The sequence below is a fragment of the Argentina silus genome, assembly GCF_951799395.1.
Source record: "Argentina silus genome assembly, chromosome: 10".
NCBI classification, from domain to species: Eukaryota; Metazoa; Chordata; class Actinopteri; order Argentiniformes; family Argentinidae; genus Argentina; species Argentina silus.
In genome coordinates this window covers 13,370,186-13,395,952 of record NC_139664.1, presented here as the reverse complement: position 1 = coordinate 13,395,952, position 25,767 = coordinate 13,370,186, and the positions used below count along the sequence as shown (strand labels likewise).

General features: G+C 40.7%; 1 protein-coding gene and 1 long non-coding RNA gene across 2 annotated transcripts in view; both read left to right on the top strand.

The window, feature by feature from the left end:
- Window positions 1-2,599: 2,599 nt before the first annotated feature.
- Window positions 2,600-6,098, top strand: sox4b (SRY-box transcription factor 4b). The gene has a single exon (XM_083678980.1). It carries the CDS (start codon window positions 3,071-3,073, stop codon window positions 4,199-4,201), a length of 1,131 nt encoding a protein of 376 aa, XP_083535106.1. The 5' UTR covers window positions 2,600-3,070; the 3' UTR covers window positions 4,202-6,098.
- Window positions 6,099-8,696: 2,598 nt separating this feature from the next.
- LOC310810451 overlaps window positions 8,697-25,767 on the top strand; it is a 72,136-nt gene continuing 55,065 nt past the window's right edge. The window contains exons 1-2 of the long non-coding RNA XR_014554436.1: window positions 8,697-8,799; window positions 10,182-10,433. This is a non-coding gene — a long non-coding RNA (uncharacterized lncRNA). The remainder of the gene's footprint in view (window positions 8,800-10,181; window positions 10,434-25,767) is intronic.

Genomic DNA, 25,767 nt, shown 5'->3' with positions numbered 1-25,767 from the left:
TACAGTGTATATCTCTCAAATAATACCAGGTTGATCACACAGATTAGGCTCTACATCATATTCAATACAGCAAGTCGCTGCTGCTTATGAAGAGCTTGTCGTTTCTCAAAGAAGACACCAGCCCACCTCCAAAAATGGTTTTCACCACATTTTGAATATGATTCCACACAAGCGAACACATCAATTCAGAATCGAATGTTCTGAAAAATACGTAATGCTAAACTTTGCGTGTGGCACCAATATGAACTTGTTGATTGATAAAGATAAGTGGCGAATGTCTCGTATCGCAGTCCAAATGAAGTAGACCCTAAGATGTGGACTGACAATTTTCTTTGAGAAGTCAAGGGAGCGGACGCACCCAACACCTGCACGCACCAAACGCCCGCTAGCACTCGGCAGCTGCGCATATGTTAACACAGGTCATAAAAGACAAAGTTCAAAAGTATTAAACACACACACACACACACACACACACACACACACACACACACACACACACACACACTTTCCCCCTCATCGAGCAGCATTATGAGTACACTCAAATATGCGCACTCCTCATGCGCACGATGCACCTTGAAAATGAGCAACACAGATTGGCTATCATATTCTGTCTATTGATATTAGCAAAGAGTCGAAAAAGGCCTTTGATTTTCGGGGATTTGAAAACGTATTGTCATAGCCCATCTTTCCCTCCCAAGGAAAATGGAGCAACCTGTTCAAGGTGTGGATAGGCTATAACCTCACATCAACACTGTGTTGGACTAGTCGGTCCTTGTTCTCAGAGGTCATATCCATGTACCATGACTATTTCTATAATATATTACGAAGAGTAGTGAATGTGTTTGAAGCCGACGTTGGGATTCATTGGTTTACGAGTTTGCACTCAATTTCTATTCTAGTCATGCTCCATGAACACACAAATTGGAGCGCAATTACCGGTGCTCTACTTGGATGCAGTCAAATATCAGGGAATATTATATGTAATTGTGCTCACTGCAATGCATCTAAAATGTGTGGCTTTTGAGTTTAACTATCAAAATCTCGTGATTTTCCATTTTTAACGCTTCATTCACTTGAAGGGCTTATTCCAGTAACGGTAGACTCAAAGCTCTTGCATATACAGCAAAGAGGCTGAGGTTCCCAGCAGGAACACCTGAATTAATGTACCGTTGATGTTCTTCATCTGGGACAATTGGGAGTCGAGATAGTGTTCAGAATTACAAACACTCACAGTAGTTTCAGTGGCAAAACAATGTTCGACTGAATGTCTGAGTAACATTACGTAATTCACCCATGTACGCATGGTCTGGACCCATCTGAATCCTTCAATAGAGCCTGCTCTGTCCTTTGGCTCCACTCTGCCATCTAGTGTCACACTTAAATCTCATCACCTTAAATCTCCTCTTGGTTGTCCCAAGACATGTGCGTGAAAGTGAAAAGCCCACTTTATTGAGCAAGCTTGAACTAGACCATATAGGCTACTGATGGTGGTGTCAATTCGGACATCTGTCTTTTTCCAGTATAGTGTGAGTACACAGCATATTGTGCCCCAAAAGTTGAGTATAGTTGGATGATTCCACTAATCATGCGTTTGCGTAAAATGTGTGTGTAAAAACTCTAGAATTGGTCTAGAGCCCCACCTTATCGCTCCCCGGAGCAGCTTTTGTCATTTTGTACTGAGAAAGACGAGTGTAGTCTCAGTTTTCAGTCTCATCTCCTTCTTTCCCTCTCTGCTGTACAGCCCAGTAGTGCTGGGCGTGCGTAATGTGACAAAGGACCGCCTGCCTTGTCACCGGCTCCGCCCTCTGAGGCAGTCTGGCGAAAGTGTAGCCTGTGTGAGAATCTTTTCTCACCAGTTCAACAACTGAGGTGTTCGCATGCATGTCTGAGATATTTCCGTGTTTGCGAACGAGCCTGCAATCGCACTGAAAAGAATGACATTCAGTTGTTTGTTAGTGTGTTTCATGCCATGTTTGTTTTTGGTGTGAACCCCTTATCAAAACTAAACTTAGAGCTATTATTATCTTATACGCATAAATTGGCTTCTCTGTATTGGAGCAGGCTAAGTATTGGCAGAAGCTATAGATTTTAATTTAAGTAATTTGTACTTAAGTATACAAATTGCGTATTGATAATAACTGACAAAAACATACACAGTAAAGTCATGTCGATCTTAAATCTAATGATAGTCAAAATAGGGTTTAAAGTTGTTATTGGTTTTTCCTTTCCAAGCAACAGTATACTGTTGAATGTTATGATTCGAATGTAATGAAGTCGTATTAGACTGGTTACTTTAGGAATAACTTGTTGATAATGGTATACGTATGTCTGGTAAGAAAAAAAAGTACATAACATAAGCATGTCTCTTTAAAACTAAGTTTGTCGTGTATACTGGAATGAGGTCAGACATAAAGCTCCTCATTGCACGCGCTGATTATTATTAGATTCCTTTTTCAACCAATGGGCGCAGGAGGGGCGTGACTTTGGCACAAGGCAGGGTAGAAACAGTCGCCGATTGGCTATATTGTATCGCCGTTATATCTTTGGAAAAGGATAAAGCTGCACGGGGAGCTATTGGAGGCTGCTGAAACTTACAGACTGCAGATGGAAGGCGGACCCTAGTTCTAGTTTAACAACTTGGTCTTCCCGCATGGTGTTTGGAGGGCTGGCTATGCAGAAAAAGAGTTACCTTACTTTAGAAACGTGAAGGCTTTTCAGGTGACACTCAGTTTGTGTTCAGCAGCTTTAACCGCAAAAGTTCAGTCCTAAACGACAGATAGGATTGAATAGTTGATATAAAACATTATCGGAGGAAAGAGACAGTGGAGGCTGGGACAGTTTCACTGTCAGTACTGTATCATAATTCAGAGACCTGAAAACGAACTTTTTACACATCCAGCCTTTTTGCGACCATCTACGGACTCCGAGCTGAGCCATCGCAGGTTCGGCACATCTCAGGACCGACTTCTTCTCACTCAGTCAGAACTGTAAAATAAAACTGAGTTTACTTTATTGTAAGCCTAACGTCTGGACTTAGAGAGCAAGCTCGCTCTCTCTCTCTGACATTACTATGGTACAGAAGACGAGTAGCACGGAGAGCTCCGAGGCTGTCTTTGCCGGGGAGTCCTCTGATTCCGGAGCCATGGATCTGGACATGGCTTCCTCCCCGAGTCCTGGCTCCACGGCATCCGCCGGGGATAAGATGGACCCTGCCTGGTGCAAAACCCCCACCGGTCACATCAAGAGACCGATGAATGCTTTTATGGTGTGGTCACAGATTGAAAGGCGTAAAATTATGGAGCAGTCACCGGACATGCATAATGCGGAGATATCCAAGCGATTGGGCAAGCGCTGGAAGCTGCTAAAAGACTGCGACAAGATCCCCTTCATTCGAGAGGCGGAGCGGCTGAGGTTGAAGCACATGGCAGACTACCCAGATTACAAGTACCGGCCGAGGAAGAAGGTGAAGTCAAGCAGCTCTAAGCCTGGGGAGAAGGGGGAAAAGATTAGCGGGAGCAACTGCAACACCAGCATTAAACCATCTTCGAAAAAAAGTGGATCAAAATCATCCAGTAAACCTCATAAATTACTTTTTGGGAGCACCAAAGCATCATTCCCAGAGCAAGTACCCCATGCTGTAACCGCAGATCATCATTTGCTTTACAAATCCAAGTCTGTCTCGGCTGCCAAACAAATACCTGACAAGAAAACTAAGCGAGTTTATGTTTTCGGGGGCGGCAGCCACAGTGTCAGTCCGTCCGCAGCGGCAGTCCCTGCCAGCCCTACACTCAGCAGTTCTACTGAATCCAGCGACCCCCTCAGCCTGTACGAGGACGCCACCGCGAGCAGCAAGGAGGGCGGTGAGTCTCCCAGCGCGTCCTCGGACCACCACAAGTACAGCAGCATTCGGGCATCTTCACCTACCCCCTCCGCTTCACACTCCTCGTCCTCCTCTCAGTCCTCGTCATCGGATGAGGAGTTCGAAGATGATTTACTAGACATTAATCCTAGCCCTGGTTTTGACAGCATGTCACTGGGAAGCTTTGGCTCCTCCGTTTTGGACAGAGACTTGGATTTTAATTTTGAGTCGGGGTCCGGTTCTCATTTTGAGTTCCCTGACTACTGCACCCCAGAGGTGAGCGAAATGATTTCAGGAGACTGGCTTGAGTCGACCATTTCTAACTTGGTATTCACGTATTGAACGAGAAAACAACAGGAAATGTTGTCTAAGCAAAAAAGGGATTCCGGTAAAGTGAGTTTGTATCATACCATAAGGGTCCCGCGGAGAAAGAGACAGCAAGCGCTGATGAACTAAGCGAAAACTTGCTTTTTATTCAAGGCTGTGAGAAACGGCTATGAGTAAACTGAAGATATTGCCTCGATGTAAAGCAAGAGGGGAGAGGAAGACATTAGTGCGCCCTGATTAGGAGTGACTGAGATCCTATTGAAAGAAACACTCTGTCTGAACTGGAAAACTGTGATTGATTTGCACGTATGAGGGCGGGCTTATGTCGGCTATACTTTAATCAATGTTACTTAAAAGGGACATTTGAGAACTTTTAGAATCGCCAAGTGAACTTCATTACTTAAAGTGGTACAGAAATAGGCTGTTGGACAGTTTTTTGCATCAAGATGGATTTATTAACCAGGTGGGTTAACCTGAGTCAAACATTTAAAAAAAAAAAGAAAAAAAAAGAAAAAAAAAAGAAAAGAAACGCATGTTACCTGTCCTCTCTTTTACTGAGATTTCTGTGAGACTGTCGAACAGTTAAACTAGTGTTAGGGTTATTTAAATGGATAGATGGCGCTATGTTTGATTCCTACCTAAAAGGAAAAAAAATCACCAGCTGTTTTAATTCTTAACTTCAGGATTCAAACACAACTCAAATCTGTGCTGAACTTTATACACTACAATTCAGGACCAAAATGCTTTTATGTTTTTCAGATGTTATGTATAGAGAAATCCTCACCGATTTTTCATCCTCGAGTTTCTTTTGTACATTTATTCAGATGCCATTTTTATATGGATGTATTTATATACTGGCCAAACATTTTTGACTTCATATTTTTGTTCTTGTACTGGTCTTGTCATGTTTTATCGCACCGTCTGTTTCCTTCTCCGAAGAAGGGCTAGAGTTTTAACTTTTGATTTTTTATATTTAAATGTAGACTTTTGACACTTAAAGAGAGGAAACGTTTGATTATTTTCTCAGTGTATTTTTGTACAAATATATATCAAAGGGGGTGTCAATCGGTGTATATCGCTGTTTGGATTTCCTAATTTTAAGAACCAGGTGGCTGGTTATCTCAGAATCGGCCTCCTATCCATGTTTACAGTATCAATCTGCAGGCTTCTTAAAGACACAGTATCACATTTTCAATACCCCTGTGAACATGTGCTTCAACACAAGTATTTTGAGCAGCCACTTCTGCATTTCGTTTTAGAATCTTGCCTAATAAAGAGAGATTGTAGCTTTAAATTAACCATTTCTTGGCGTTTTTATATTGAAATTCGGTTTAAACCACTGGATGGAATATAAATCATAAAGCATATTCAAATTGCCGATTTGAGTTCGCAACAATTATGTACTGCGTTTCTCATTGTATTTGAATAGTTAATCTTTTCTACTTGTTGGCTAACTCTAGCTAATTGTTTTAGTATCTTATGGCATGGTGAATAGCATTTGTATTTCAGATTCAGGTTATAGCTGTTGTGTTTTAAAAGATAAAAATGAGGAAAACGTGAAAACATCTTTGTACATTTGACTGTATCATAAGCAAAAGATTGTGTGTTTATGTATGTTGTTGAGCTATAACATGACAGGCACTAGAACTGCTATCTTTATACATCCTTACTTACGTTTAAGGTGGTTGTTCAGGATTTTATATATACAATTTAAATATATTAACTTTATTTTCATTCATTCTGTGCAATATGCTGTGTAGAATATTGTTTCGTCTAATCATGCCATAATAACATTTTGAGGGGAAAACTCATGCCAGCTAATTGTGTCAAGTCACTGCCTGTCAGATTGTTGATATACTTCTGTACATAACTTTTTCAAGAAGGAAATAAAATCAGCTGGAACTGAACCCTACACCCCACTGTTGCCTCATTCCTTCTGATCCACACATACTGGTTTAAAGAAGTGTTATTTTCAACACAGAAACAGCATATACTCTCAATGTGTGTACAGTATAGGTCTACAAAGCATTATTATTATGTTTGTTTATGACATATTTATAGTATGTCTATAATTACCACACTGAGTGATCACATGGATGACCAAAGGTACTTCATGCATTCTCCCAGATACCATCACCAGCTTGTGTAAATGCATATCTTTAGCATCAAACAGAAATGTCTACTTTTAATGCTTGGGAAGTGTCATATTCAGCTGCATGTATTCAGTTACTACATGTCTGGTAGACAGCGTCTCCCCTCCCCCTTCTCCAGACAGACATGTTAATGTAGGGGGGATGGGCTGCTTAGGCTATCCAGCACAGCAGACAGACATGCATGTCTGTGACGACTGCATTGCACCTTCTACCCTGTTATTTCATAAACCAGAGCCATTTATAGACTAAAAACTAGAAAAGCACTCTAGTATATAAGCACCATAAAATTAGGCACTTCATTAACCTGATTTGAAAGTTTGAACCATCTATCTATTCCTGCTGCAGCCTCATCCCTACTCAACTGATTTTACTGAGGCAAATGCAATGGCCCAGTAAAAACCCAGCAGGAGGCTTGAGCCTGCTCCTTTCCTTGGGGGAAGGGTGTCAGACTGGGAGTCTGGGTAGGCTTGAATGCCTGTTTCACTGGATAGGAGGAGAAGGGCGATTATGGAAAATAATATTGCATTCATTTTACTGTAATTATATTTCTGTGTGTTTGTTATCTGATCAGGACTATGTAATAAACATGATCTGCATCTGGTCCTTCTTACGCTGGTTTCTCAGACCCAAATTAAATACTCTTTGCCTCAAAATACTTTCATTGGAGATTCTCCATTAAAAACATGGTTTCAGTAGGCTTAATCTCAGTCAGAGAAACCAGCCCATAAGTATCAGGTCCAAAGCCCTTTTGCATCCCCACCCCATTGTCAGATGAAAAAGGATGAAAGCGTGCTTTCTTTTCAGAACAGTAAGTGCATTTCAAGTACTAAGTGATGACCAATGAAGATGTTATGATGATTTGTCAAACTACCCACCTCACCTTACGTTTCAGTATGTGTGGTGTAGTGATCTCCCAAAATACTTAATTAAGGGTAGAAATTACCCACAGCATAATTTACAATTGCAAACAAAGAATAAAAACAATCTGGAATATCCCTCTCCTCCCAATCTCTCTCCAGTCCACATGCAGAAACCTACTGTAACCATGCTTTGAACATCAGTGGCACTCTGAAACAGGATACTGGATCACAGATGTAAGATTGAATCACCAACAGGGGCACTGTTTGTCATTTTTAAACCACTGATCTCAGAACAGTGCATATGTTCAGCAACTGAAGTCATCCTTATGGCTTGCAGGTCTGTGACCAGATGAGATTATGGTAAGCAACAATACTATTATGAGTGTCATATCCGTAAGCAGCACACATACAGGAATTTGTTGAATTTAGGCCCACTGGCTTCTGGATCATGTAGTCCAAAGCAGAGGACTACAATATCATAGTTTTCACTGGAATCCTTCAGGTATCCTTCTGTACTTTTATTTATCAATGTTCAAGTTAAGTTAACAGGGTTCCAGTCATAATATGTAATGTTTTATTTTTTATTTTATTTCCATCCAGCAAGGTTCCAGACAAATCATGTAAAAGAAAACACAATCTCACACTGTCATTCAATGAGTTTATGACTTAATAATTTATCTAACTATACATCTATTATCATCATCTTACTGTCTATACATCATTTACAACACCTTTTATAATGGGCAAATGAACCCAAATGGTTAACCCTTTCTTATTCTTTAAACACAAAGTATCAATTGAGTGTATAGTGTTGATCATCAGAGAGTGCAATGTTTGAATTTGACTATGCTGAGTATGCTGTTGTAAGTAACAATTAAGCTTAAAAAGCATTGCGCTGCATATTGAAAACTCTGCACAGAGTTGAGACAATTTGAATAGCATCATCCACATATAATTTTATTTTGTATTTCTTTGTTTGTTTCAACGTTAATTCATGTATAAATGTATACTTGTTATCCAGCTCAGTCTGCCTCTTTCTTAGTTAGCGTTTAAGAAAACACAAATACATCCTACAAAAACATGTATCGGTAAATGCTCGATATCAAACTTTGACAATCTCTGAAAACTTGACTGTCATGTCAAAAAGTTAACTTCCTTAATATGCATGGTGTAAAGATAAAACGACCAAAAGCTACCAGGGATTGACATATAACATCCACCAGCAAAGTTCCCCTCATTGATGGAGCAGAGGGATGGATGGTAAGGTCTCTTGTGCAGCTGGACAAAGAGTTGTCAAAGTAACGGACTAACTATGAAAAGATGTCGTCGAGGGGAAAACATATGGAAACAGATAAACAAACTAACAGAAAACACGGCTGTAGTTTATGTATTATGAATATACCTACAGACAGCCGCAAATTACTCCCTTTGTTGTTGTTTAGTTTTATTTTGAGGGCGGGACTGAAACTGAAATGAACAAGGCGCGGCCAAGGAACCCTTCACACGTGCAGACAAAGAGACCTAACAACACAACCAAAATATTCACTTTTAAACTTTTTCAAGTAAAGCGTCGACTTACATGAACAGTCAAAATGCAAAGGTAAGTCAATTTAAGATTAATGTTATGTCAATGTGTGGTCTTTGATCCGATTTTGTGGATTTAATTCCAATAAAAAGTTGCTCATAGTTGGTGCGTCAGCTCGCAAAGTTGAGCACAAAGCGGAGAGGAGCGTTCCTTTGTCTGATGTGGAGAGCTTTGAGGACAGAACAAGGATGCTTACATGTTTTCATGTTCAACCTAAGCAACTAATATGTCATACTGACCATATATCAGAAGAATGAATCGAAGTTTATACTTGGCCTATGGTGTTTATGTCTTGGGATGTTCTGAAGATGGACAAAGCTGTCAAAAGTTGAATGGTGCGAGAAGTTGGCAGAGAAATTACGCATGACGATTAACTTGTTATTGATAAAAGCTTGGAGAAAAGCTACTTATCAAAATACATTGGGAATTAATAAAGATATCTATGTTGGAAAGCTGATGTGCGCACTCTTTAGGGAGCGAAGAAACAATGCAATCAGGTGCACGTTTAATTGAAATAATCGATTGACTAGAATAAAAGTGATTGCCAGGTGACTGTTTTGAACGACAACGTATTGATTTGATTCCTCAACAGGCTAAAATTAAAAGACGACAAACTCATCATAGTTCGGAAAGTGAGCAACAGGTATAATGCACAGTCGGTGCACCGTCTTTGTTACAGTACTTGAAAAGGCAGCATCGACTTTCTTTGTTCTGCACCACACACAGAAAAAGAGCGGAATAAATAAAAAGAATGAAAAAAGACAGAATTAAGGATCAATCACTTATATTTAAATTTTGAAAAGTAATAAACCATAAACATAAATGATAGCACTCCTTACATTTCTTATCATTAGTTATTATTCTACTTATTTTGAAGTAACCCTGTTTGAGCATCCTGCAAATATTGCACTTTGACATGAGTTGAAACGTGGTTTTAATGTAGGCTAAACTATGAATACTTTTGATTAAGTATAGTCTACCTAATGTGGCGCAGCAAAAATTCTGATTTTAAGGGCCTTGATGTAAAAACAATTATGTCTGAATAATAGGCAACATAATGGGCTAATACTCCGATGTATCGTGTGTTGGTAGGCTATATAAACTTTAAACAACAAAAGTGTAGCCTTAAGGCTAGTTGATATTGAACTATATAATACGTTGTTATTGAACTGTTTTCACGCGCCAAAATGTTTTGGTCGTTTGTTTAGGAATGTTATCGACCCCCTTTTCATATAAGTGAATGAACATCGATACTATCAAACTATTTACACTATTATCCCAATCTTCGCCTCTATCTTCGTCAACAATCCATATAAACACATTATGCAACTTGTGCGTAATGCATCGGGTGCGTAATGAGGCCCTCAGTAACTTTGATTTGTCCTTGCTATCCTCAGGTGGGTTTTGAAACCACAGTACCTTGCAAAGCTTGTTTGCGGGTAAATTGGAAGAAGCACCTTCACAACAGGATTTAAGGATGGGGATTAAAGAAGTTGCAGTTCCTTTGAAGAACAAGGATTTATGGACCACATTTGGAACACTTTTGGAATTCCGAAACTCATGAAAACACTTTGGATTATACGCGTCCACTCGGCAAGTCTCGAAAGTCCTCTGGATGGCTCTTTCGATCTTCTTAAAACAAAACATAGGTAGGTCATGTTGCTTTCACTTTGGCTTCAGATGAGAGGACTTATCGAATGACATTTGTTTTCAAACTTTGTGGCACCACGCACAGACGTATTCTAACACTTTGATGCGAGTTGCAGTGCACTTACATTTCAGAGACAGTATGCATTGGTATAAATAGGTTGACTGATGTTTTAAGATGAGTTGATAATTGATAATTATAGTAGATTCAAGTCTTATTCCTATTGTTTATGATATGCGCACTGCTGACGTTTTCATTTAATTATAAATTAAGTTATGTAGTTTCCTTCCTTTTGAAAAATGTTGTGTAATTGCTGTATAGCTTATAACAGGTGTGAAACCTGGTGAGTGTTTCACTCTATGTCGAAGTTGGGTTGAATCATTTGCCGGCCTGTGTTTTTCAGCACGGTTGGAGCTGGACAGCGTCCCTGAAATTTACTGTGGAGAGGGGGGATGCAGATTGAATTATTTAGCGTATTGTGGGTATTACACAATATAGCGACTCATTCACACAACTATTCAATTAACATTGAAAAGAAAAACCTTCTATGGTTGAAGTTTTTTTTTTTTTTTTCATCTGCTAAAGTTTAGAACGATGTTTCGGCTCAAGAGTGGCAGGTTACCTCATATCATAGCCCTCATCCTCAATGATGTCATTGAAAGCCAATGAAAACGCGTGGGGTGCAGCGTCTCAGCATCCAGGCACCACCCCCGCCCCCTACCGCGCACATGCAAACACGATCGTATGAAGCATCACATTTTTGGCACGCGGCAGTGGGTTGGAGGTTTTTTTTATAGCACTATGATCGGTTATTTCGACATCCTGGATGCAATTTCTCTGGTGAAATAAATGTCCAGTCGAAAATATTTAGAAAACAAATATATGTGCTGTACCACCTTACTCCGCATTGCTTCCAAGTATTTTCCTGATCTTCAATTAGAAAATTGTATGCATAACACACATTAATGGTTAGGCTTTATATTGATGCGGGTGTAGGACAACTGAAAAAAAAAACTGGTGGACAAATATAGGGTAGGGAATGTGCCATTTTGACTAATTGTGCCATTTTGAGTCAACCAGTGACAGAGTGTACAGCCTGGGAGCAGTGTAAGTAGACAGCGCGTGCTAAGAGGGAATGAGCCTCAGTTGTGTGGACACCCTTGAACTGGGTCCAAGCTCACAGTGGCTAACTGCAACACCATGATGTCATTTTAGCTGATGCAGTGTGTACTATCTCTTAACCTAAGATTCTGCCTCAGCATTTCCTTCCTTCATTGAGATTCCCTTCATTGTTCTCCTTTATAACACTGCATATCCATGAGAAGGGCCGATACCTTACACATTAGACCAGCATTACCAATTGTTATGACAGCCTACCTTTCAGACTGAAAATGCCTATGGTCAGTCCTGGAAAAAGAATATCAGGCTTAGTTTTACTTCTATGTGCCTGTAGCACTGAGATAAGTGAAAATGTTCAGCCTGTGTGCTAATACTTATCTGCATACGGGGACAGGAATAAATTATGTCTTTATGGCTTCACACCAGGAGAGCATTTAGAAAGCTCTTATATTTGGCTTTTTTCAGATTTGTAATTTTTCTAACTACCTCATGCAGAAGTCCTTTTTATTTTCATCCAACTGGTGCCTGGCAGATATGTTAATTTGATGAACAGTTTGTTTTCTATCACACTTTCTCTTTGTAGACCTCAATAGATGATACTTTGCACATACACATTCAGAGAATAGGGTGTACTCGTCCCATAGGTTTAGATGCATGTTTGTTAGGCAATTTATTAAGACCATAAATAAACGTTGCTCTATCTCTGTAACACTGGTAATCCGTGCAAAGACCAAGGTTTATCAAGTAAAATCTGTTATTGTCTGGCTGTTTAGAGCTTATGCCCTGGCTGACAGGGGAGTTTATATGGCTTTACTGTCATCTGGCAGGGCTAACCCAGGTGTGATTAGAGCCACACAATCCCCTCTGAAAGGCATATGCAGGGAAATGAGATTGACAATGCAGAAGTTTAATCTATTGTGATGGAGATGTACAGCAGAGTTTATCGTGAGATTTAAAATGCAGTTAAAGATGTATTTAGTTTAGATGGATGTCATATGGTTCAAAGTTCCTGACAAAATATGGTTCGTCACTGTGCTTTTTTTTAGATTGTGAAATATAATATTGTGTCAATCCTGCCTACGGTGCAAATACAGAACATGGAACAAGATGAAGGTCCAAAATGAATCCCTTTTTTTCCCTATGATCTGATGATTCAGCTGAAATGATGTCAGTCGATGTAAATATAGTATTGATGCATATTAACTGCCACATTGGATTCTTAGAAAGAAACTGCATCAGCAGGCCTATCTTACCTCAGAATTCAAATTCAATGTCATATTGGTATCTAAATATTTGCTGAAAATTAATTGAAAATGTATTGATATGAATAGAACATACTTCTATCAGTTTACGCTGCATGGTACAGCATCTCTGTTATAATGTACACTCACTGTCCTTTTCTTCCATCACATGACCGAGCTGTATTAACCTATAAATCCGACAAGCTGGTGATTGTGAAGTCTCTGTTTGTCCACTCACTCTGAATGAGCTGGAGTCATGCTCTCAATAATGCGTGAGCTCTGTCAGACACTACCCACATTCACAGCAGTTCATCTTGTCCTCACACAGGCCTCAGACAGTGCATGCAGAAAGTGATTCTGTCACAGAGGAATGTACACACAGATACGGAGTGCTGGAAGCCTGTCTGGCACATACGGATACTGCCATGCTGCACTAGGGAGAAACAGCCAGCCTCCGCACAGGCAGTTCACTAGCAGTTCAGTCATCACTGGCTCACTGGCTGGCTGGCTCACTGTTTCAGAGACTAAGTGAAACTGAGCGTGAGGAAGAGTTTCCCTTGTAATGCAAAATATTCCCTTGGACACAATCCCTAGGAATGCAGGAGTTCCTTTCAGCAGATTTCAAGTTCATTTTCACAAGGGTCTGACTCACACTGTTAAACTAGTTTTGCAGAGTACTTGAGTGCTTTATCTGCCCAGGCATTGTTCATTCGATCTACATTTGCTTTAAATGTTAGCGTGCCTTGTCTGATAGTTTCAGTGGAAGGTTGTTTTCTTAAACAACATATAATCATGAACTCTAAGGGTCGTGTTGCTAACAGAAATGGCATATTATTTAATTTAAGAATATCACAAACATGGCTGGAAAGAAACTTCTTAGAAGGCTTTCAAATGGAAGCTTTTGTTTCTTTCACGGACTGCCAAGAGCCAGATAATAGTTTGAATCGTAATGGGACATGAGATGTGCGTTTGGAAGACATTGAAAGACTGTCAGGTATACTGTACTGGGATGTTGAAGTTTTCTTCTGGTTAGTAAGACCTTGTATGGTACAGTAGGCTACGTTTATGTCTGTTATAGGCCACTGGAATGGAATGCCCAATGTTTGTACTCAATTGGCATAGTCTGGAGAGAGCATGCAAGCAATGAACAGAATTTATATTTTGGCAAGCATTATGTTTAATGAAAGCATTTGAATTGTAATGTCCATGACACAGTGATTGAATTTCTGAACACAGATTCAGCCCTTTGCCCTATCTCCCACTACAGACGCATATTTAATATCTGAAGCATCAAGCATGAATGAAAATGAATAATTTTGTGTCTCTAAAAACTGATGGTGTAAACATATCATCAAATCTATTCAAGAGGTCACATTTCACTGAGCCTTTTAGTGACACTAAAATCTCTGATGCCTCATGTTACATTTGATGCATAGTTGATTCTAGTTATTATTAAATGAAGGGGGATGTATCACACATATGGTTTGTATGTATCTCTCATAAACTACACAGAGGTTCTGCCTCAGTACTCCCCTCTGTAAAATGGTGGATATGGAGGATGATACAATGAGAGCCTTGAGGTCCACCCAACAGGGAGAGTTGTTGGGATATTGTGGCAAACAGGGCTGTGCGAGCAATAAAACTCAATTTCCCATGGAGGGGGCTTTTGAAGTCCAAATGTTCTCATCACATGCACTATTAACCCAGACTGTGGGTAAACTCTGAAGGCCTGCTGTCATAGCCCAGGGTCTTGCGCTCAGTCACTGCTCTGATAGAGGTTACTGGGTTACTCTGGCCACTCACGACATAGATTAATCCCATATGTGATTCTGTTTAAAACCATATGATGGTTACTGTATGCATTTCATGTTGGAACACATTAAAAGTGAGAGATTTAATGTTTTTCAAATAATGTTAAAGATGTTATTCCCTCTATATAAGTGCACGCACACTTGTTATTTAGTCCTTCTGTTGTTGACCCACCTCCTAGACACTGTGTTTGTGCTAAAGGCAGCTAGCATTAGGTTTGGCCTATATTGTGATATCTCTGGGTGTGTATCCTCGTCCCTTGTTTTTGCGCAGTGGATATGAATCTGTTCCAGAGAGACGATGAACAGGGTCACTAGATATATCTAGCTCTGTCCTAAAGCCCAGTGGATGACAGCAGAGCTTTAATACTGGTGATGTTTTATTTCTCCCATTGTTTTTAGTGTGGCCACACTCCCTCTACCTATACTATGTCTGTAATACAATAGTAGCCTGTTGTATCCTCCCCTATACCACCCCCAGATTGCAGGAAGCAGACGGGGAGCTAATGTATTTGCACCATGCCTCGCGGGCTAATCCGCGCCTTGTCTACCACTCTGTAAAAACAGGCAATGATGCATCAGACAACAAAGCCAATGAGCTGTTCCTGAAGCACTGGAGGCACTGCTGCCATGCACAGCAAGAAGATAGCTGTCACCGCCAGTGGAATAATTAAAAGTGATAAATTATACATCATGGAGGTGTGGCACTGACTGACAGATGTAATGAATACCTTTGTGTTCATTGAGAGAGCAAGCACAGTGCTTGTCTCTGACTCTCAGTTCTGGGCTATCTTTGGCTGGGGGCATCTCAATCATGTGTGCCTTGGATCTGTACGTTATTGTTATTGTTATAGAATTCTACCCATTGGCCTCACAGAGATTAGATAGTAGTTTAATGAAACAGTAAGATGGACACAAGGCCTATGTGAGCTAGGACTATGATAAGCACAAGATTCAGGGGACTTTTTTTTTTTTTTACACTTTTCTTATTCACTGAACAGAAATGGCTATGTATGATGTGTCAAATAAGAAGAACAGATGAGGTAAAGCTAGCCAGATGCAGAAAATTCCCCCCCTAATTTCTCAGCAAGGTTGTTGTAAATATGAGTATTCTGCCCCCAGTGGAGAAAGGTAATCCTGCATGTCAGTGTACTGTCACACCTTCTCATGCCTCTTTTGCTTTTGAATACCTTATGCTTCGAGATGCATCTCAACAACTGTTTTGACAGTTTTCCCACTTTCAATATTAAAGAATCTATCTATCTAATCTATATAGTATCTAATCTTATTTTATTTTGGCAGTAAAACTTGGTCAATTACTGTTACTCTCATTATATTGAGAGCCATACTGTTTCCCTTTAACATAAATTCATTAATATTCAAAGTATGTTTAAAAGGATTTAGAAACACTTTACGATGGTCCCTCTATCTCCATCCTTTACATGCAAGCCATATAGAGAATAATTCAAACTCCATGTAGCTGATGTTCTCCTAAGTGCTCTGTCTTCCTATCATAGCAAATATAATGAATACTTAATGATTTGTTGTCTGAAAATACAGATGGACCCAGAATATTAAAACCCCAAACACATTCCATTGTCAAGAAATATTTCATGCAGCATGGCAGTGCTGTGAAGGATCCTGAAGTTAATGCTAATTTATGATGCCATTACCAGAGTTTCTTCTGTTTCTGTGTGTGTCATCCATGCACAAACTGTGCTTTAGAGGTCAGCCATTTTATAATTGCTACAACACATCATGACATTTTTTTTTTATATCATTTATGAATAAAGACAAGAAGGGATGTGAGCAGGACAAAAGCACTGACTATCCAATATGTGGCTTGGATGAAATTCTATAGCTCTTTGTAAGAATGTGTAATCATATACTCACACCTACTCTTCTTACAAACCATCTCAATAGTCATCTCCTCAGGTATAGTTCAAATCATGAAATTTCTCATTCAGTCAGATATGTGTTCAATCATCCAAGTCTGTTTTCACGTATCAGCTGGTAGGATGTGAATGGTTAACAGTATTAACACCCCTGGTGAAGGCACCCTCCCCAGGTGTCTCTCCTGCTTCCTCTGTGCCAGCAGGCTGTGTGGTGCAAGGATGAGGATGAGGAATGCTGATCTTGTTCTCACCCCGCCCGGTGTGGAAGTGCCGGGGCTGCCAGAGACGAAACTCAGTGCCGTCCCAGAGTGTGATGCCAACTCCAGCTCCACAGGCGCTGCGCTCTCATCAGATGTTTCTCCCAGACTTTGGGTGCCTGATGACAGGACGTCTGCTGTGTGAGGGGGGGTGCTCATGTGTGAGAGAGAGAGTATATGTGTGTGAAGTGCAAAGCGAGTCCCTCTGAGGGTCTTTGCCAAAGCATGTTTTTTTGGCTGTAGAATTGTGCATTTGCACAGTTAGTGGTCTGACTGACTAGAACGGTGCAGTCATTTGAAAAGAAGAGCATTTACATTGAGATCAGATAATATGACATTCAACTAATCTGTCTGGGATAACGGTAAATAGACTACTTTAGACAAAAAAAAAGCATCACAATGCTCAATCTCCGGAGTGGAAATGGCACCAGAGAGTGAAATCTCCTGCAAACTCTTCGACTCAAGGTGGCTTATCAACAAAGGACTTCACAGCTGAGAGAGGGAAGAGTTGAAAGTAAAAACAGGGGTCTTTCAAGTTTATCGTCTCAATGAGCTTAGAATCAAGGGCCATGCTGCATGTAGTCTAGAGGATAATGCACATCCAATTTCAAACTTGTTGAACTTGTCCCACTAAGGTCAAACCACGTAACTTTGGGAGGAAAAAAACAGGAATGTTGAGCACTGTTGGGAACTGTGCAGTCCAGGAGGAATGCCTGCCTGCCTCACTGCTTTTTTAGCACAGGGTTTGGGAAGGTTTCACTGACACAGAAGAGGAGCATTCTTCACAGTCCAGTGGAAATGAAATGCAGATGTTTCTGCAGAGTACAGGCTTGAGCCCCCTGCTCATGTTGACCCAATTCAAGGCACTAATCCCTAAATGATTCAGAAGTAGCAGAACCCTGTTTCAGATCATGTGTGACTTCACAATTTCTCCTGTTTTCACCCTCAGTTTTGGGGATCTATAAACCGTATCTCTGCAAAGGTCTCAGTTTGGGCTCAAAAGGGTGTAACCAATACAATATATTTCATGTCATATAAATATATATATCTCTGGCTCACCAAATGTTGTGACATTGGTTGGGTCATGCTTGTATTTTGCTTCAGCTGCTCTATCTCAGCCCTTTGACCAAGACTGTTCACCTGTTACTGTATGTGTTATTGCCAGAGTGCACTGACTCTCTAGTCCTTGTTTGCACTCTCTGAGAATGGTCTTATTCAGGCTCGTTAACCTTTTCTAATACCCTGCATGTATTAATAATGCTCTCTGGAAAAGGTCAGCACACCCTGGCATTCCTTGCAGTGCCTGCTCTTTTTATCACAGGACTTTGCTTACACAACATGGAAGCTTGTGGATGTCTTTACATAGACATGCCTATAGATCTGGTCTGTGTATTCACCCGCAGAGAAATCCTTAGAATGATTAAAACATTTTGTTGCAAACCTAACAAGACAGGTCATACACCACAGCTGTTTTTTATTCATAAAATCACATCATTTCATATTCTTTCTCCTTTGTCGACTTCATATTTGTATTGGTGTGAAATGTATCCAAAGTACTTGACCATGTAAAGGTTTATATTGATCGGTTCATTTTAGGATTCATCAGATGGCAAACAAGATAACCTTTTTGTGTCATAGGTTAGGCACCTGCCTACCCTGAGTTCAGATATGATATTGGTTTTATTCATATGATTGCTGGCTTCATAATGCGATTTCCCATGCATATTATTTTTCTTTTTTCTGGCTTGACGTTGAATGATGGTTAGATAATGGGTTTAGCATTCAAAAGTACACCTGTAATGTGACAGAATTGCAACAAGGAATGCCATCTTGCCAGCCTTGAAGTGCATAAATGTGGAAAAATATATTGTTTCTCGGTAAAATATTGGCAATGTATTTTTTTGTATGCTGTTTTGCTTTGGTTAAGTTTGCATGGATTCGGTTAAAGTTCTATGTATTTTCATGTGTTAATGTGAAAGACAAAAAGGTTATGCGTAGAATAAGATGAACAGCTAAAGAGATGATCCTAAACTTGTGAGGATGATGATAAGGATGGCCATAAACCAGCAGCTGTGTTAGTTTGACAGTTTTAGAGCATCTTCTCATAGTCCATCAGTAATGTGTAAACATTTCCATATGTCTGTATCAGTACGGTAATGTTCCTCTGGAGAGTAATCATACATAATCACAGGAAAACCTTCATGGCCATTATCATTAATCCTATTTTCACCTTTCTCAAATAAACAGGAACATTAGCAACAAGTACTCTCAGGCTGTGTGTCCAATATATGTTTGATACAAAGCAACATGCACATGTATTCAAAGTATGTTTAATCTCAGTAAGCACAGTAGTGTATTGGACTGTAAATAAAATGTTGATCCAATGCCCATATAGTATGCCAATCGTGTTCAATAGAATCTCGACAATTAAGAGGTTAAATGACAACAATAATTTTACCGTTCATCAGTTTTCAATCTGAAGTGACAGGTAGTTGAAAAACTTGCTGATCAGGTAGAATTTGAGGTCAGGGCAGCATTAGGGATGACTCATACTTCATGACTAATGTTTCTGTTGTTCTTCACTCAGTTACTTCATTCATATCAATGAGAATTCAAAGGAAATAGTACGACTGTTGAAAACAACTCTCCTTTCTCAAAGGCTGAATATCCCAGACATCATGAATCATTGTCCATACATGCACAGTATGCTCATTTTGTATGTGAGCATGAGAATAACACAACATTGGGTTGCCTTAGTGCTATCATCTCAATGATAATACACTCTGGAAATAATAATTGCCTTCACCACTTGCCTTAAATACATTATGTACAGTACATTTCTGGTATTGGTTTATCAATAGTGTCTAATACAGTGCTGAGTATGTTTGTTTTCCTTTAAATAAGCATAGCACTGCACCGTGTGTTATCTACAGTACCCCAGTGTGTTAAAAGTGTCAATATGTTAAGATCCAATTAGTTCAAATGTAAGTCAAATGACATTTAATTGTGTTACTTCCATCCTGTTTTCTTCATCTTAATCAAAGGTTGACAACCACTTCTCTACATGTCTGTTTGGAAATGATTTGGCATGGTCGCAGTGCTCATATCAGCATGATTTGAAAAGTCTCCCTCTTAGCTCGATAATTATGTTTTCAACTATGAGCATTAATTTGAAGACTTCAATGTCATATGTTGGCAGTTTGCAGTTACGTGTATTTCAATGTCTAGCAGAGATACAGTTGTGATTTAATTGGCCCTAAATGACTCATGGCTGTAGACTGCCCTTTCTGTAATTTCCACTATTGTGTTGTTAATTATCTATCGATTAACTCCCCCCCCCCATTTTTTTCAATAAAAGACTGACGTAAAATCGGCATGTAAATACTTGGGCCATGAGTTATCATACAGTATGTGTTTACAGTTTATGCTAATATGTTGTAGATCAAATACGTAGCAATGCAGACCTGGAAGTGATGATGTTCCTGTTAACTAGACGCGGTAAAACCTGTTCACTTATTTCACAGAAGTGAATAAATCAGTCAGGTGGAAATAGTGGGTGTAGGTGCCTGCTGCTTGACACCTCACCGGGGGGCTCGTCGCTCCCTCCTCTCCCACTCCCCCTTCCTTTAGCCTGGGGATCATCCGTTCACAGGTTAGCATATCCAACTGTCAATGAAACAGATGATGCATTCAACCAATTAAAGGTGAATTGAATTAAACTGAAAGTCTGTACCAGTGCCAAAATGTCAACTGTGTCGGTTTTAAGTCACTGCACCATTTGACTATGAATATTCTTGTCTCTGAATACTGTATATATAACAGTTTTCACCTGGTAGGGTCTTTTATTTAGGCAGTTTGACCCTATTTCAATGCCTTTCTCTGTGTGGGTGTTTCTTGCTAACTATAAAGCCACAGATTATTGTACATGAAATTTTGTTTATACAAAGCAGTTCTTGTCTGACTATACATTTACCAGAGCACATATATTGGCGAACCTGTTTGAGAAATGCTACAAATCTCAAAAGAGCACTCATATTTCTGACTTGAGAGGGAGGTGGTCATTTGTGATAGATTATGTTTTTGTTCTTTTTTGTTTTTATCAACAAAGCCCTGAATGTGGAGATACGTGCCTGAGCCTGTGTGGGGGGCTGTAATGAACACTTGTGTTAGTGCTAACTGTCAGATCTTATCTGAGGGCTGGAGAGCTTTGTAGGGTTAAATTAACCTTCACAGCCTCCAACAGCAAAGGACGGCTCTCTGCTGCTACTCTTGTTTCCTTCTCCTCTGGGCCTCAACAACAACAAAGCATACTGTTACTGGTTCACTATTAATCACACAAATGGTCTCTGTTCCTTGACTCCTAATGCCCCTGTTGTGAGCGAGCAGTGGGTATTTTATCGCAAGGAGTGTTTGTTTTTGTTTTCTAACATTGACAGCTCTTTAAATCAGAGTTGTTGGACCCCCTTGGCCAGCAGACTATGTCGTGCATTGCAGAATTGGTACAGACTCTCACACCTCCCCATTCCTTCACACAGGCCTAGTGATTAGAGCGCTGTTGGGTGGCTGACGGGAGGCAGGCGAAGTTCGGGCAAAGAGTTCAGCCGACAGGAATTAGCCCAGGATGTTCATCTCAGGGTCGATCCAGTGGTTCAGAGGCAGGTCACAGTGGCAGCAGCCCACACTAGCACAGACGGCACCACACTTGACCTCCCGAGCAATCCCTTTCTCTATGATGTCTGCCACTGTACCACACGCCAGCGCAAGCGTGTCAGAATACTGATAAAGCCCCCCATACAGGCACACGTGGCTGCCTGCTCTCTGTGTGATTAAGGGGAGAGAGGGAACATTGCCACCCTGTTTGTTCCTGAGCATGCTCAGCTCTGATTGTCTCAGTTCTATTTCCATATCCACTCTCCCCATCCCCTTCTCTGTTATTGACATTGCACGTCAACCTGTGCCCTGCAAACAGATGAATATTGAATGAAGGTTCATAATCAGATTCATGAGGCCCACTGACACATATATTAATACAATATAAAGAGCACAGCACTTCCACAATATGTCCATACGTATCATTTGATGTCATCACGTGGTTAAACAGTATGACTGTCAGTATGTGGCAGCTTTTATGCTATATTGATCATTTGTTACTGTATATAGGGCTGGAAATCAGTGCCATGGTTTTGAAATAGGCACAAACACACAGCATCCAGAGCTCTTACAATAAGAACTGTACCTTTAGAAAAAGAAATGAATTCATTGCACCACCTGGCCAGGTTATTGTTTTAGCCATATACTGTCACATTGAATCAAAACTAGAAAGAAAGAGGGGAAAAAAACAGCAAAAAGAATGGTTATGGAGTAGCTTTGATGCCTATGATGCTGTCAACTCTCTAGCTCTCGCTCTCATTGGATGAGTGAGGTTTTTTTCCCTCACTGCCCCTGGTCATTTTGAGGCGATGATTGAACTGACTGTGCAGCTTGCTTTTGAAAAGTGTGGAGCAAAACTGGGGCCCTACGCCTTGATGTCCCTCAACCAACCAGCCATTGACTATTTGTCTCCTCCACCATGTAATTTGAGACATACAAGCTGAAACACTGGCTGACCTGCTGTTGAACCTGTAAAGTTGACAGATTTGAGTAACATAAGCTTTCATTTATGGCTTTTAATGTATTTCGTCTCTCACCACAAATGGACTGTAGTAAAAGATCAAGTGTTGTCGCATTAATGTGTAGTCCCTTTGTGTGATAAGAATAGTCATAGGACAGATATGGATGACGCTTTGTTGGCCTACGAATGGTGATGGTGATTGAATTGTGTGCAAACACCTTTTACTTGGATATCATTATTATGCTTTGCTAGCAGTGTCAAGGAGATGTGGAGCATGTGTATAAGTTGATTGAGGCTTTCAAACCAGGAAACAGACACATTTTTCTCTGCATACTGTAACTCTGGCCCTGGCAAGCTAAAGAGGTCTCTGGAAGGTCATTACTTTGACATGGCCAGAATGCACTGCCCACTGCCAAGCTCTCAAGATGAGGCCTTGGCATGACTCCCCCCCCACCCACCCCCCCTCTCCTCGGGCAAACAACCACATGTAAGCATGCCACAATGCAGACCGATACACAAGGGAGGTTGGAGGAGAATAACATTAAACCATGTAATCTGAGCTCTCTACTGTGGAGACATACCCAGGTCAGCAGAAGGTTGCGACCTTTCCCCTGCTGAGATCACAGGTTGTGTACTGTTCACCTTGCATGTGAAATGAGCGGCCAGACCCAGAACCAACCCCTGGTGGATGGCTTGGCTCCTAAGCACCATTGTTGTTGGCAGAGTCTCAGGCCTAAGCAGCAGGAGCTGGTTGTGTCCAGGCAGAGTGGGTTCGTCGGTTGTTCCTGTGAACCTCACTCACACCCCATGAAACACTGAATGTGAAGAGCTTGCTTGAAAAATTGAATCTAATGGGCAGTTGTTGCTTTTTCCAGGCTATCCAGGCTATTGGATTTGGAACAAGTGGTCACTAATGAGGTGTATTGGAACAGTGTTCCTGGGTCATAGGTTTCTCTGAAGCACAGTACCTTGCTCTCAAATGAGTCTTTGGTGATTGAGATTGAGGTTGCCACCATGGTGGCTCAGTAAGCTGAGAGAAACATGTATTTTCTAATGGTATAATTACTACTGTTGCCAAGTAGACATATGCAAACCCCATATATAGTTCTTCAGGCCATTATCCTGTCAGCTCTTATCTGCTGTAACATAACTTGACATGCTTGATTATCACTGTAAAAATGTTCTTATCATAAAGAAATATTGATAAATGTATTCTGCTACAGTACTGGTCTGCAGCACTTAGGATATGCACAGCATTGAACCATCAAATAAATCATCAGATCAAATGTGTGTTGCTTTTGCCAATAAGATTAGGCAAATACAGTACTGAGCAAATGAACAGATTCTGAATTCTAGCATATCTGTTCATACCCTACAAATATGCTTGTATGCATGCTTATTCATGCACTTTAAGGACATGACATCAGACTAAAACAAATCAATATTGCCACAAATGTCAAACTTACGGTATGTCAAGAATGCTTATTATTGAGTTTGAACAGCTGACTGCAAAATCGTTGAAAGGACCACAGTGTAAATTCTAGACGGAAGTGGTGTTCTATTGGAAGCCTCAGAAGGTACTGAATCTGAATTATTTTGATTCCTGCGCCCCTCATGTGGTTTTAAGCTACACCAGGTACAGTGGAATGTCTCTTTTGGCAGGTTCAACAGTAGCTGCTTTTCACAAGACGGGCCTGTTGGGCTCTGCCTAGAAAACTCTCGCCTTCCTCTGTAAAATCGACGACTAATAACCAGGAGCTGTAGTTAAACAGGGTTATTGTGAGACACTGTGTTTTCATTAGGAGAGTGAGGGCTAGGCTGTATTTTAATTAGTTACAGCTGAGCAGCCCTTCTTCTCTCTCGCCCTCTCCACTGTGGCCTGTAATCCACTGCTAGGTTATAAACACAGTTCAAGTTTCCAGCGCTCTCTTCCTGGGTGGCCAGTCAGTCAGCAAGGAGCATGAAGAGTAATAGTGCACAACTGTTTTTCTTGGGAACAAACTTCAAACGCACACAGCTTTGCCACCAATAAAAGGTTTCGTCAAGCAGTTCACCGGTCTGTAGGTGCTCTTAAGTATTAAGAAATGTTTAGAGTTGATTTAATGGGGACTTTTAATCAAAATGCTCAGCTGTTTTTCTCTCAGACTGCCACAAATCAAATGTGGGCACATGCTATTCTGTTGGCACAGACATGTGTTTGATGTTTGTTTAAGCACAACTCTGTAAAAGCTTCTGGGACTTTTGGCCTTTTTTGCTGTCAGCTCTGGTCATTTTGAATAAAAGCAGCATTTATACCCTGCCTCTCTGGAGACTGGGGGTTAGAGAGGGACGAGTGGGTAGATCTAAAGAGCCCTCACCCACTGTGGGAATGTGGGCAAGAACCCACTGTGCCCAGACCTTACAGCTCTGAGGGTCAGGCTAACCAGAGGAAGAGAGGGAAAAACTTGCTGACACAACCCTTTAGGTATGAAATGTAGCAAGTTCTATATGTTATGTGGGTGGGCTCAAACACTCACTGAAAGAGGGGAGCGTAAATGCTCTGTTTTTTTGGAAACAGTTTTGCATTTGCGTTTACCTTCAAAGACCTGTATCAATATTAATGTTTTATCTATAACCCTATTTCGTTCTTGTACTCACAAAGTACCCTGTAATGCCACCATGACACAGAGGTTATATTGCAGTGCCACAGGTACACCCAAGGACTGTTAAAAGGAGGACCACAGCACCGACTGGTAGGCCTGCATGTCTAAAAAGTAAATTAACGTCTTTTGACAGGAAAATAGAAAGCAGTGGGAAATCGGGTTTAAAAGGTCTTATGAAAGGGCCTCTTTGAGAAACTGTGTCAGCAGGTGTGGTGTGTGTGAACCATGTGTCTCCACTGAAGGGAGGAAAGAGCTGTGTGCCGACAGCTTATGATATCAGAGTCATCACCAGCCCAATGGCGAGCTGGCCCTGCCCATCAGATGTGTGTTTCTCTATGACTGACTACATCCACCTGATCAAAGAGCTTGTTTCCCACCCCTGGCCCTCCAAGCGTGAATCAGGCTTTCTCTTGAACCCAGGTCAGCTCCTTCTTCATTTTAATCTGGTCTGAGGCACCTCAAAACATATTACCACAGACAGGAAGGATATCCTCCCTCCACCTACAGTTTCCCTGCTCCTAGTCAATGTATTTGCTGCAGTGCTATTTCACCGGCCTCTAAATGGATTTGCACAATAGGAATTCATTTGGCCTCCCTGTGGCAGCAAACATTATGGATTCTATATTTTAGAGAGTGATGTGTGCTAATAAGGTGATTCATGTTTTAATAGATCTAACCTTTTTCAAGGTGGTCAGTCACCTAGTTTGCCTGTATTGCTATTGATTGGTTTTCACATTATGGAGGAACAACTCTTTAAGTGAT

Coding starts and splice junctions, on each gene's coding strand:
- sox4b (XM_083678980.1), top strand. CDS start 3,071: ATGGTACAGAAGACGAGTAGCACGGAGAGCTCCGAGGCTGTCTTTGCC.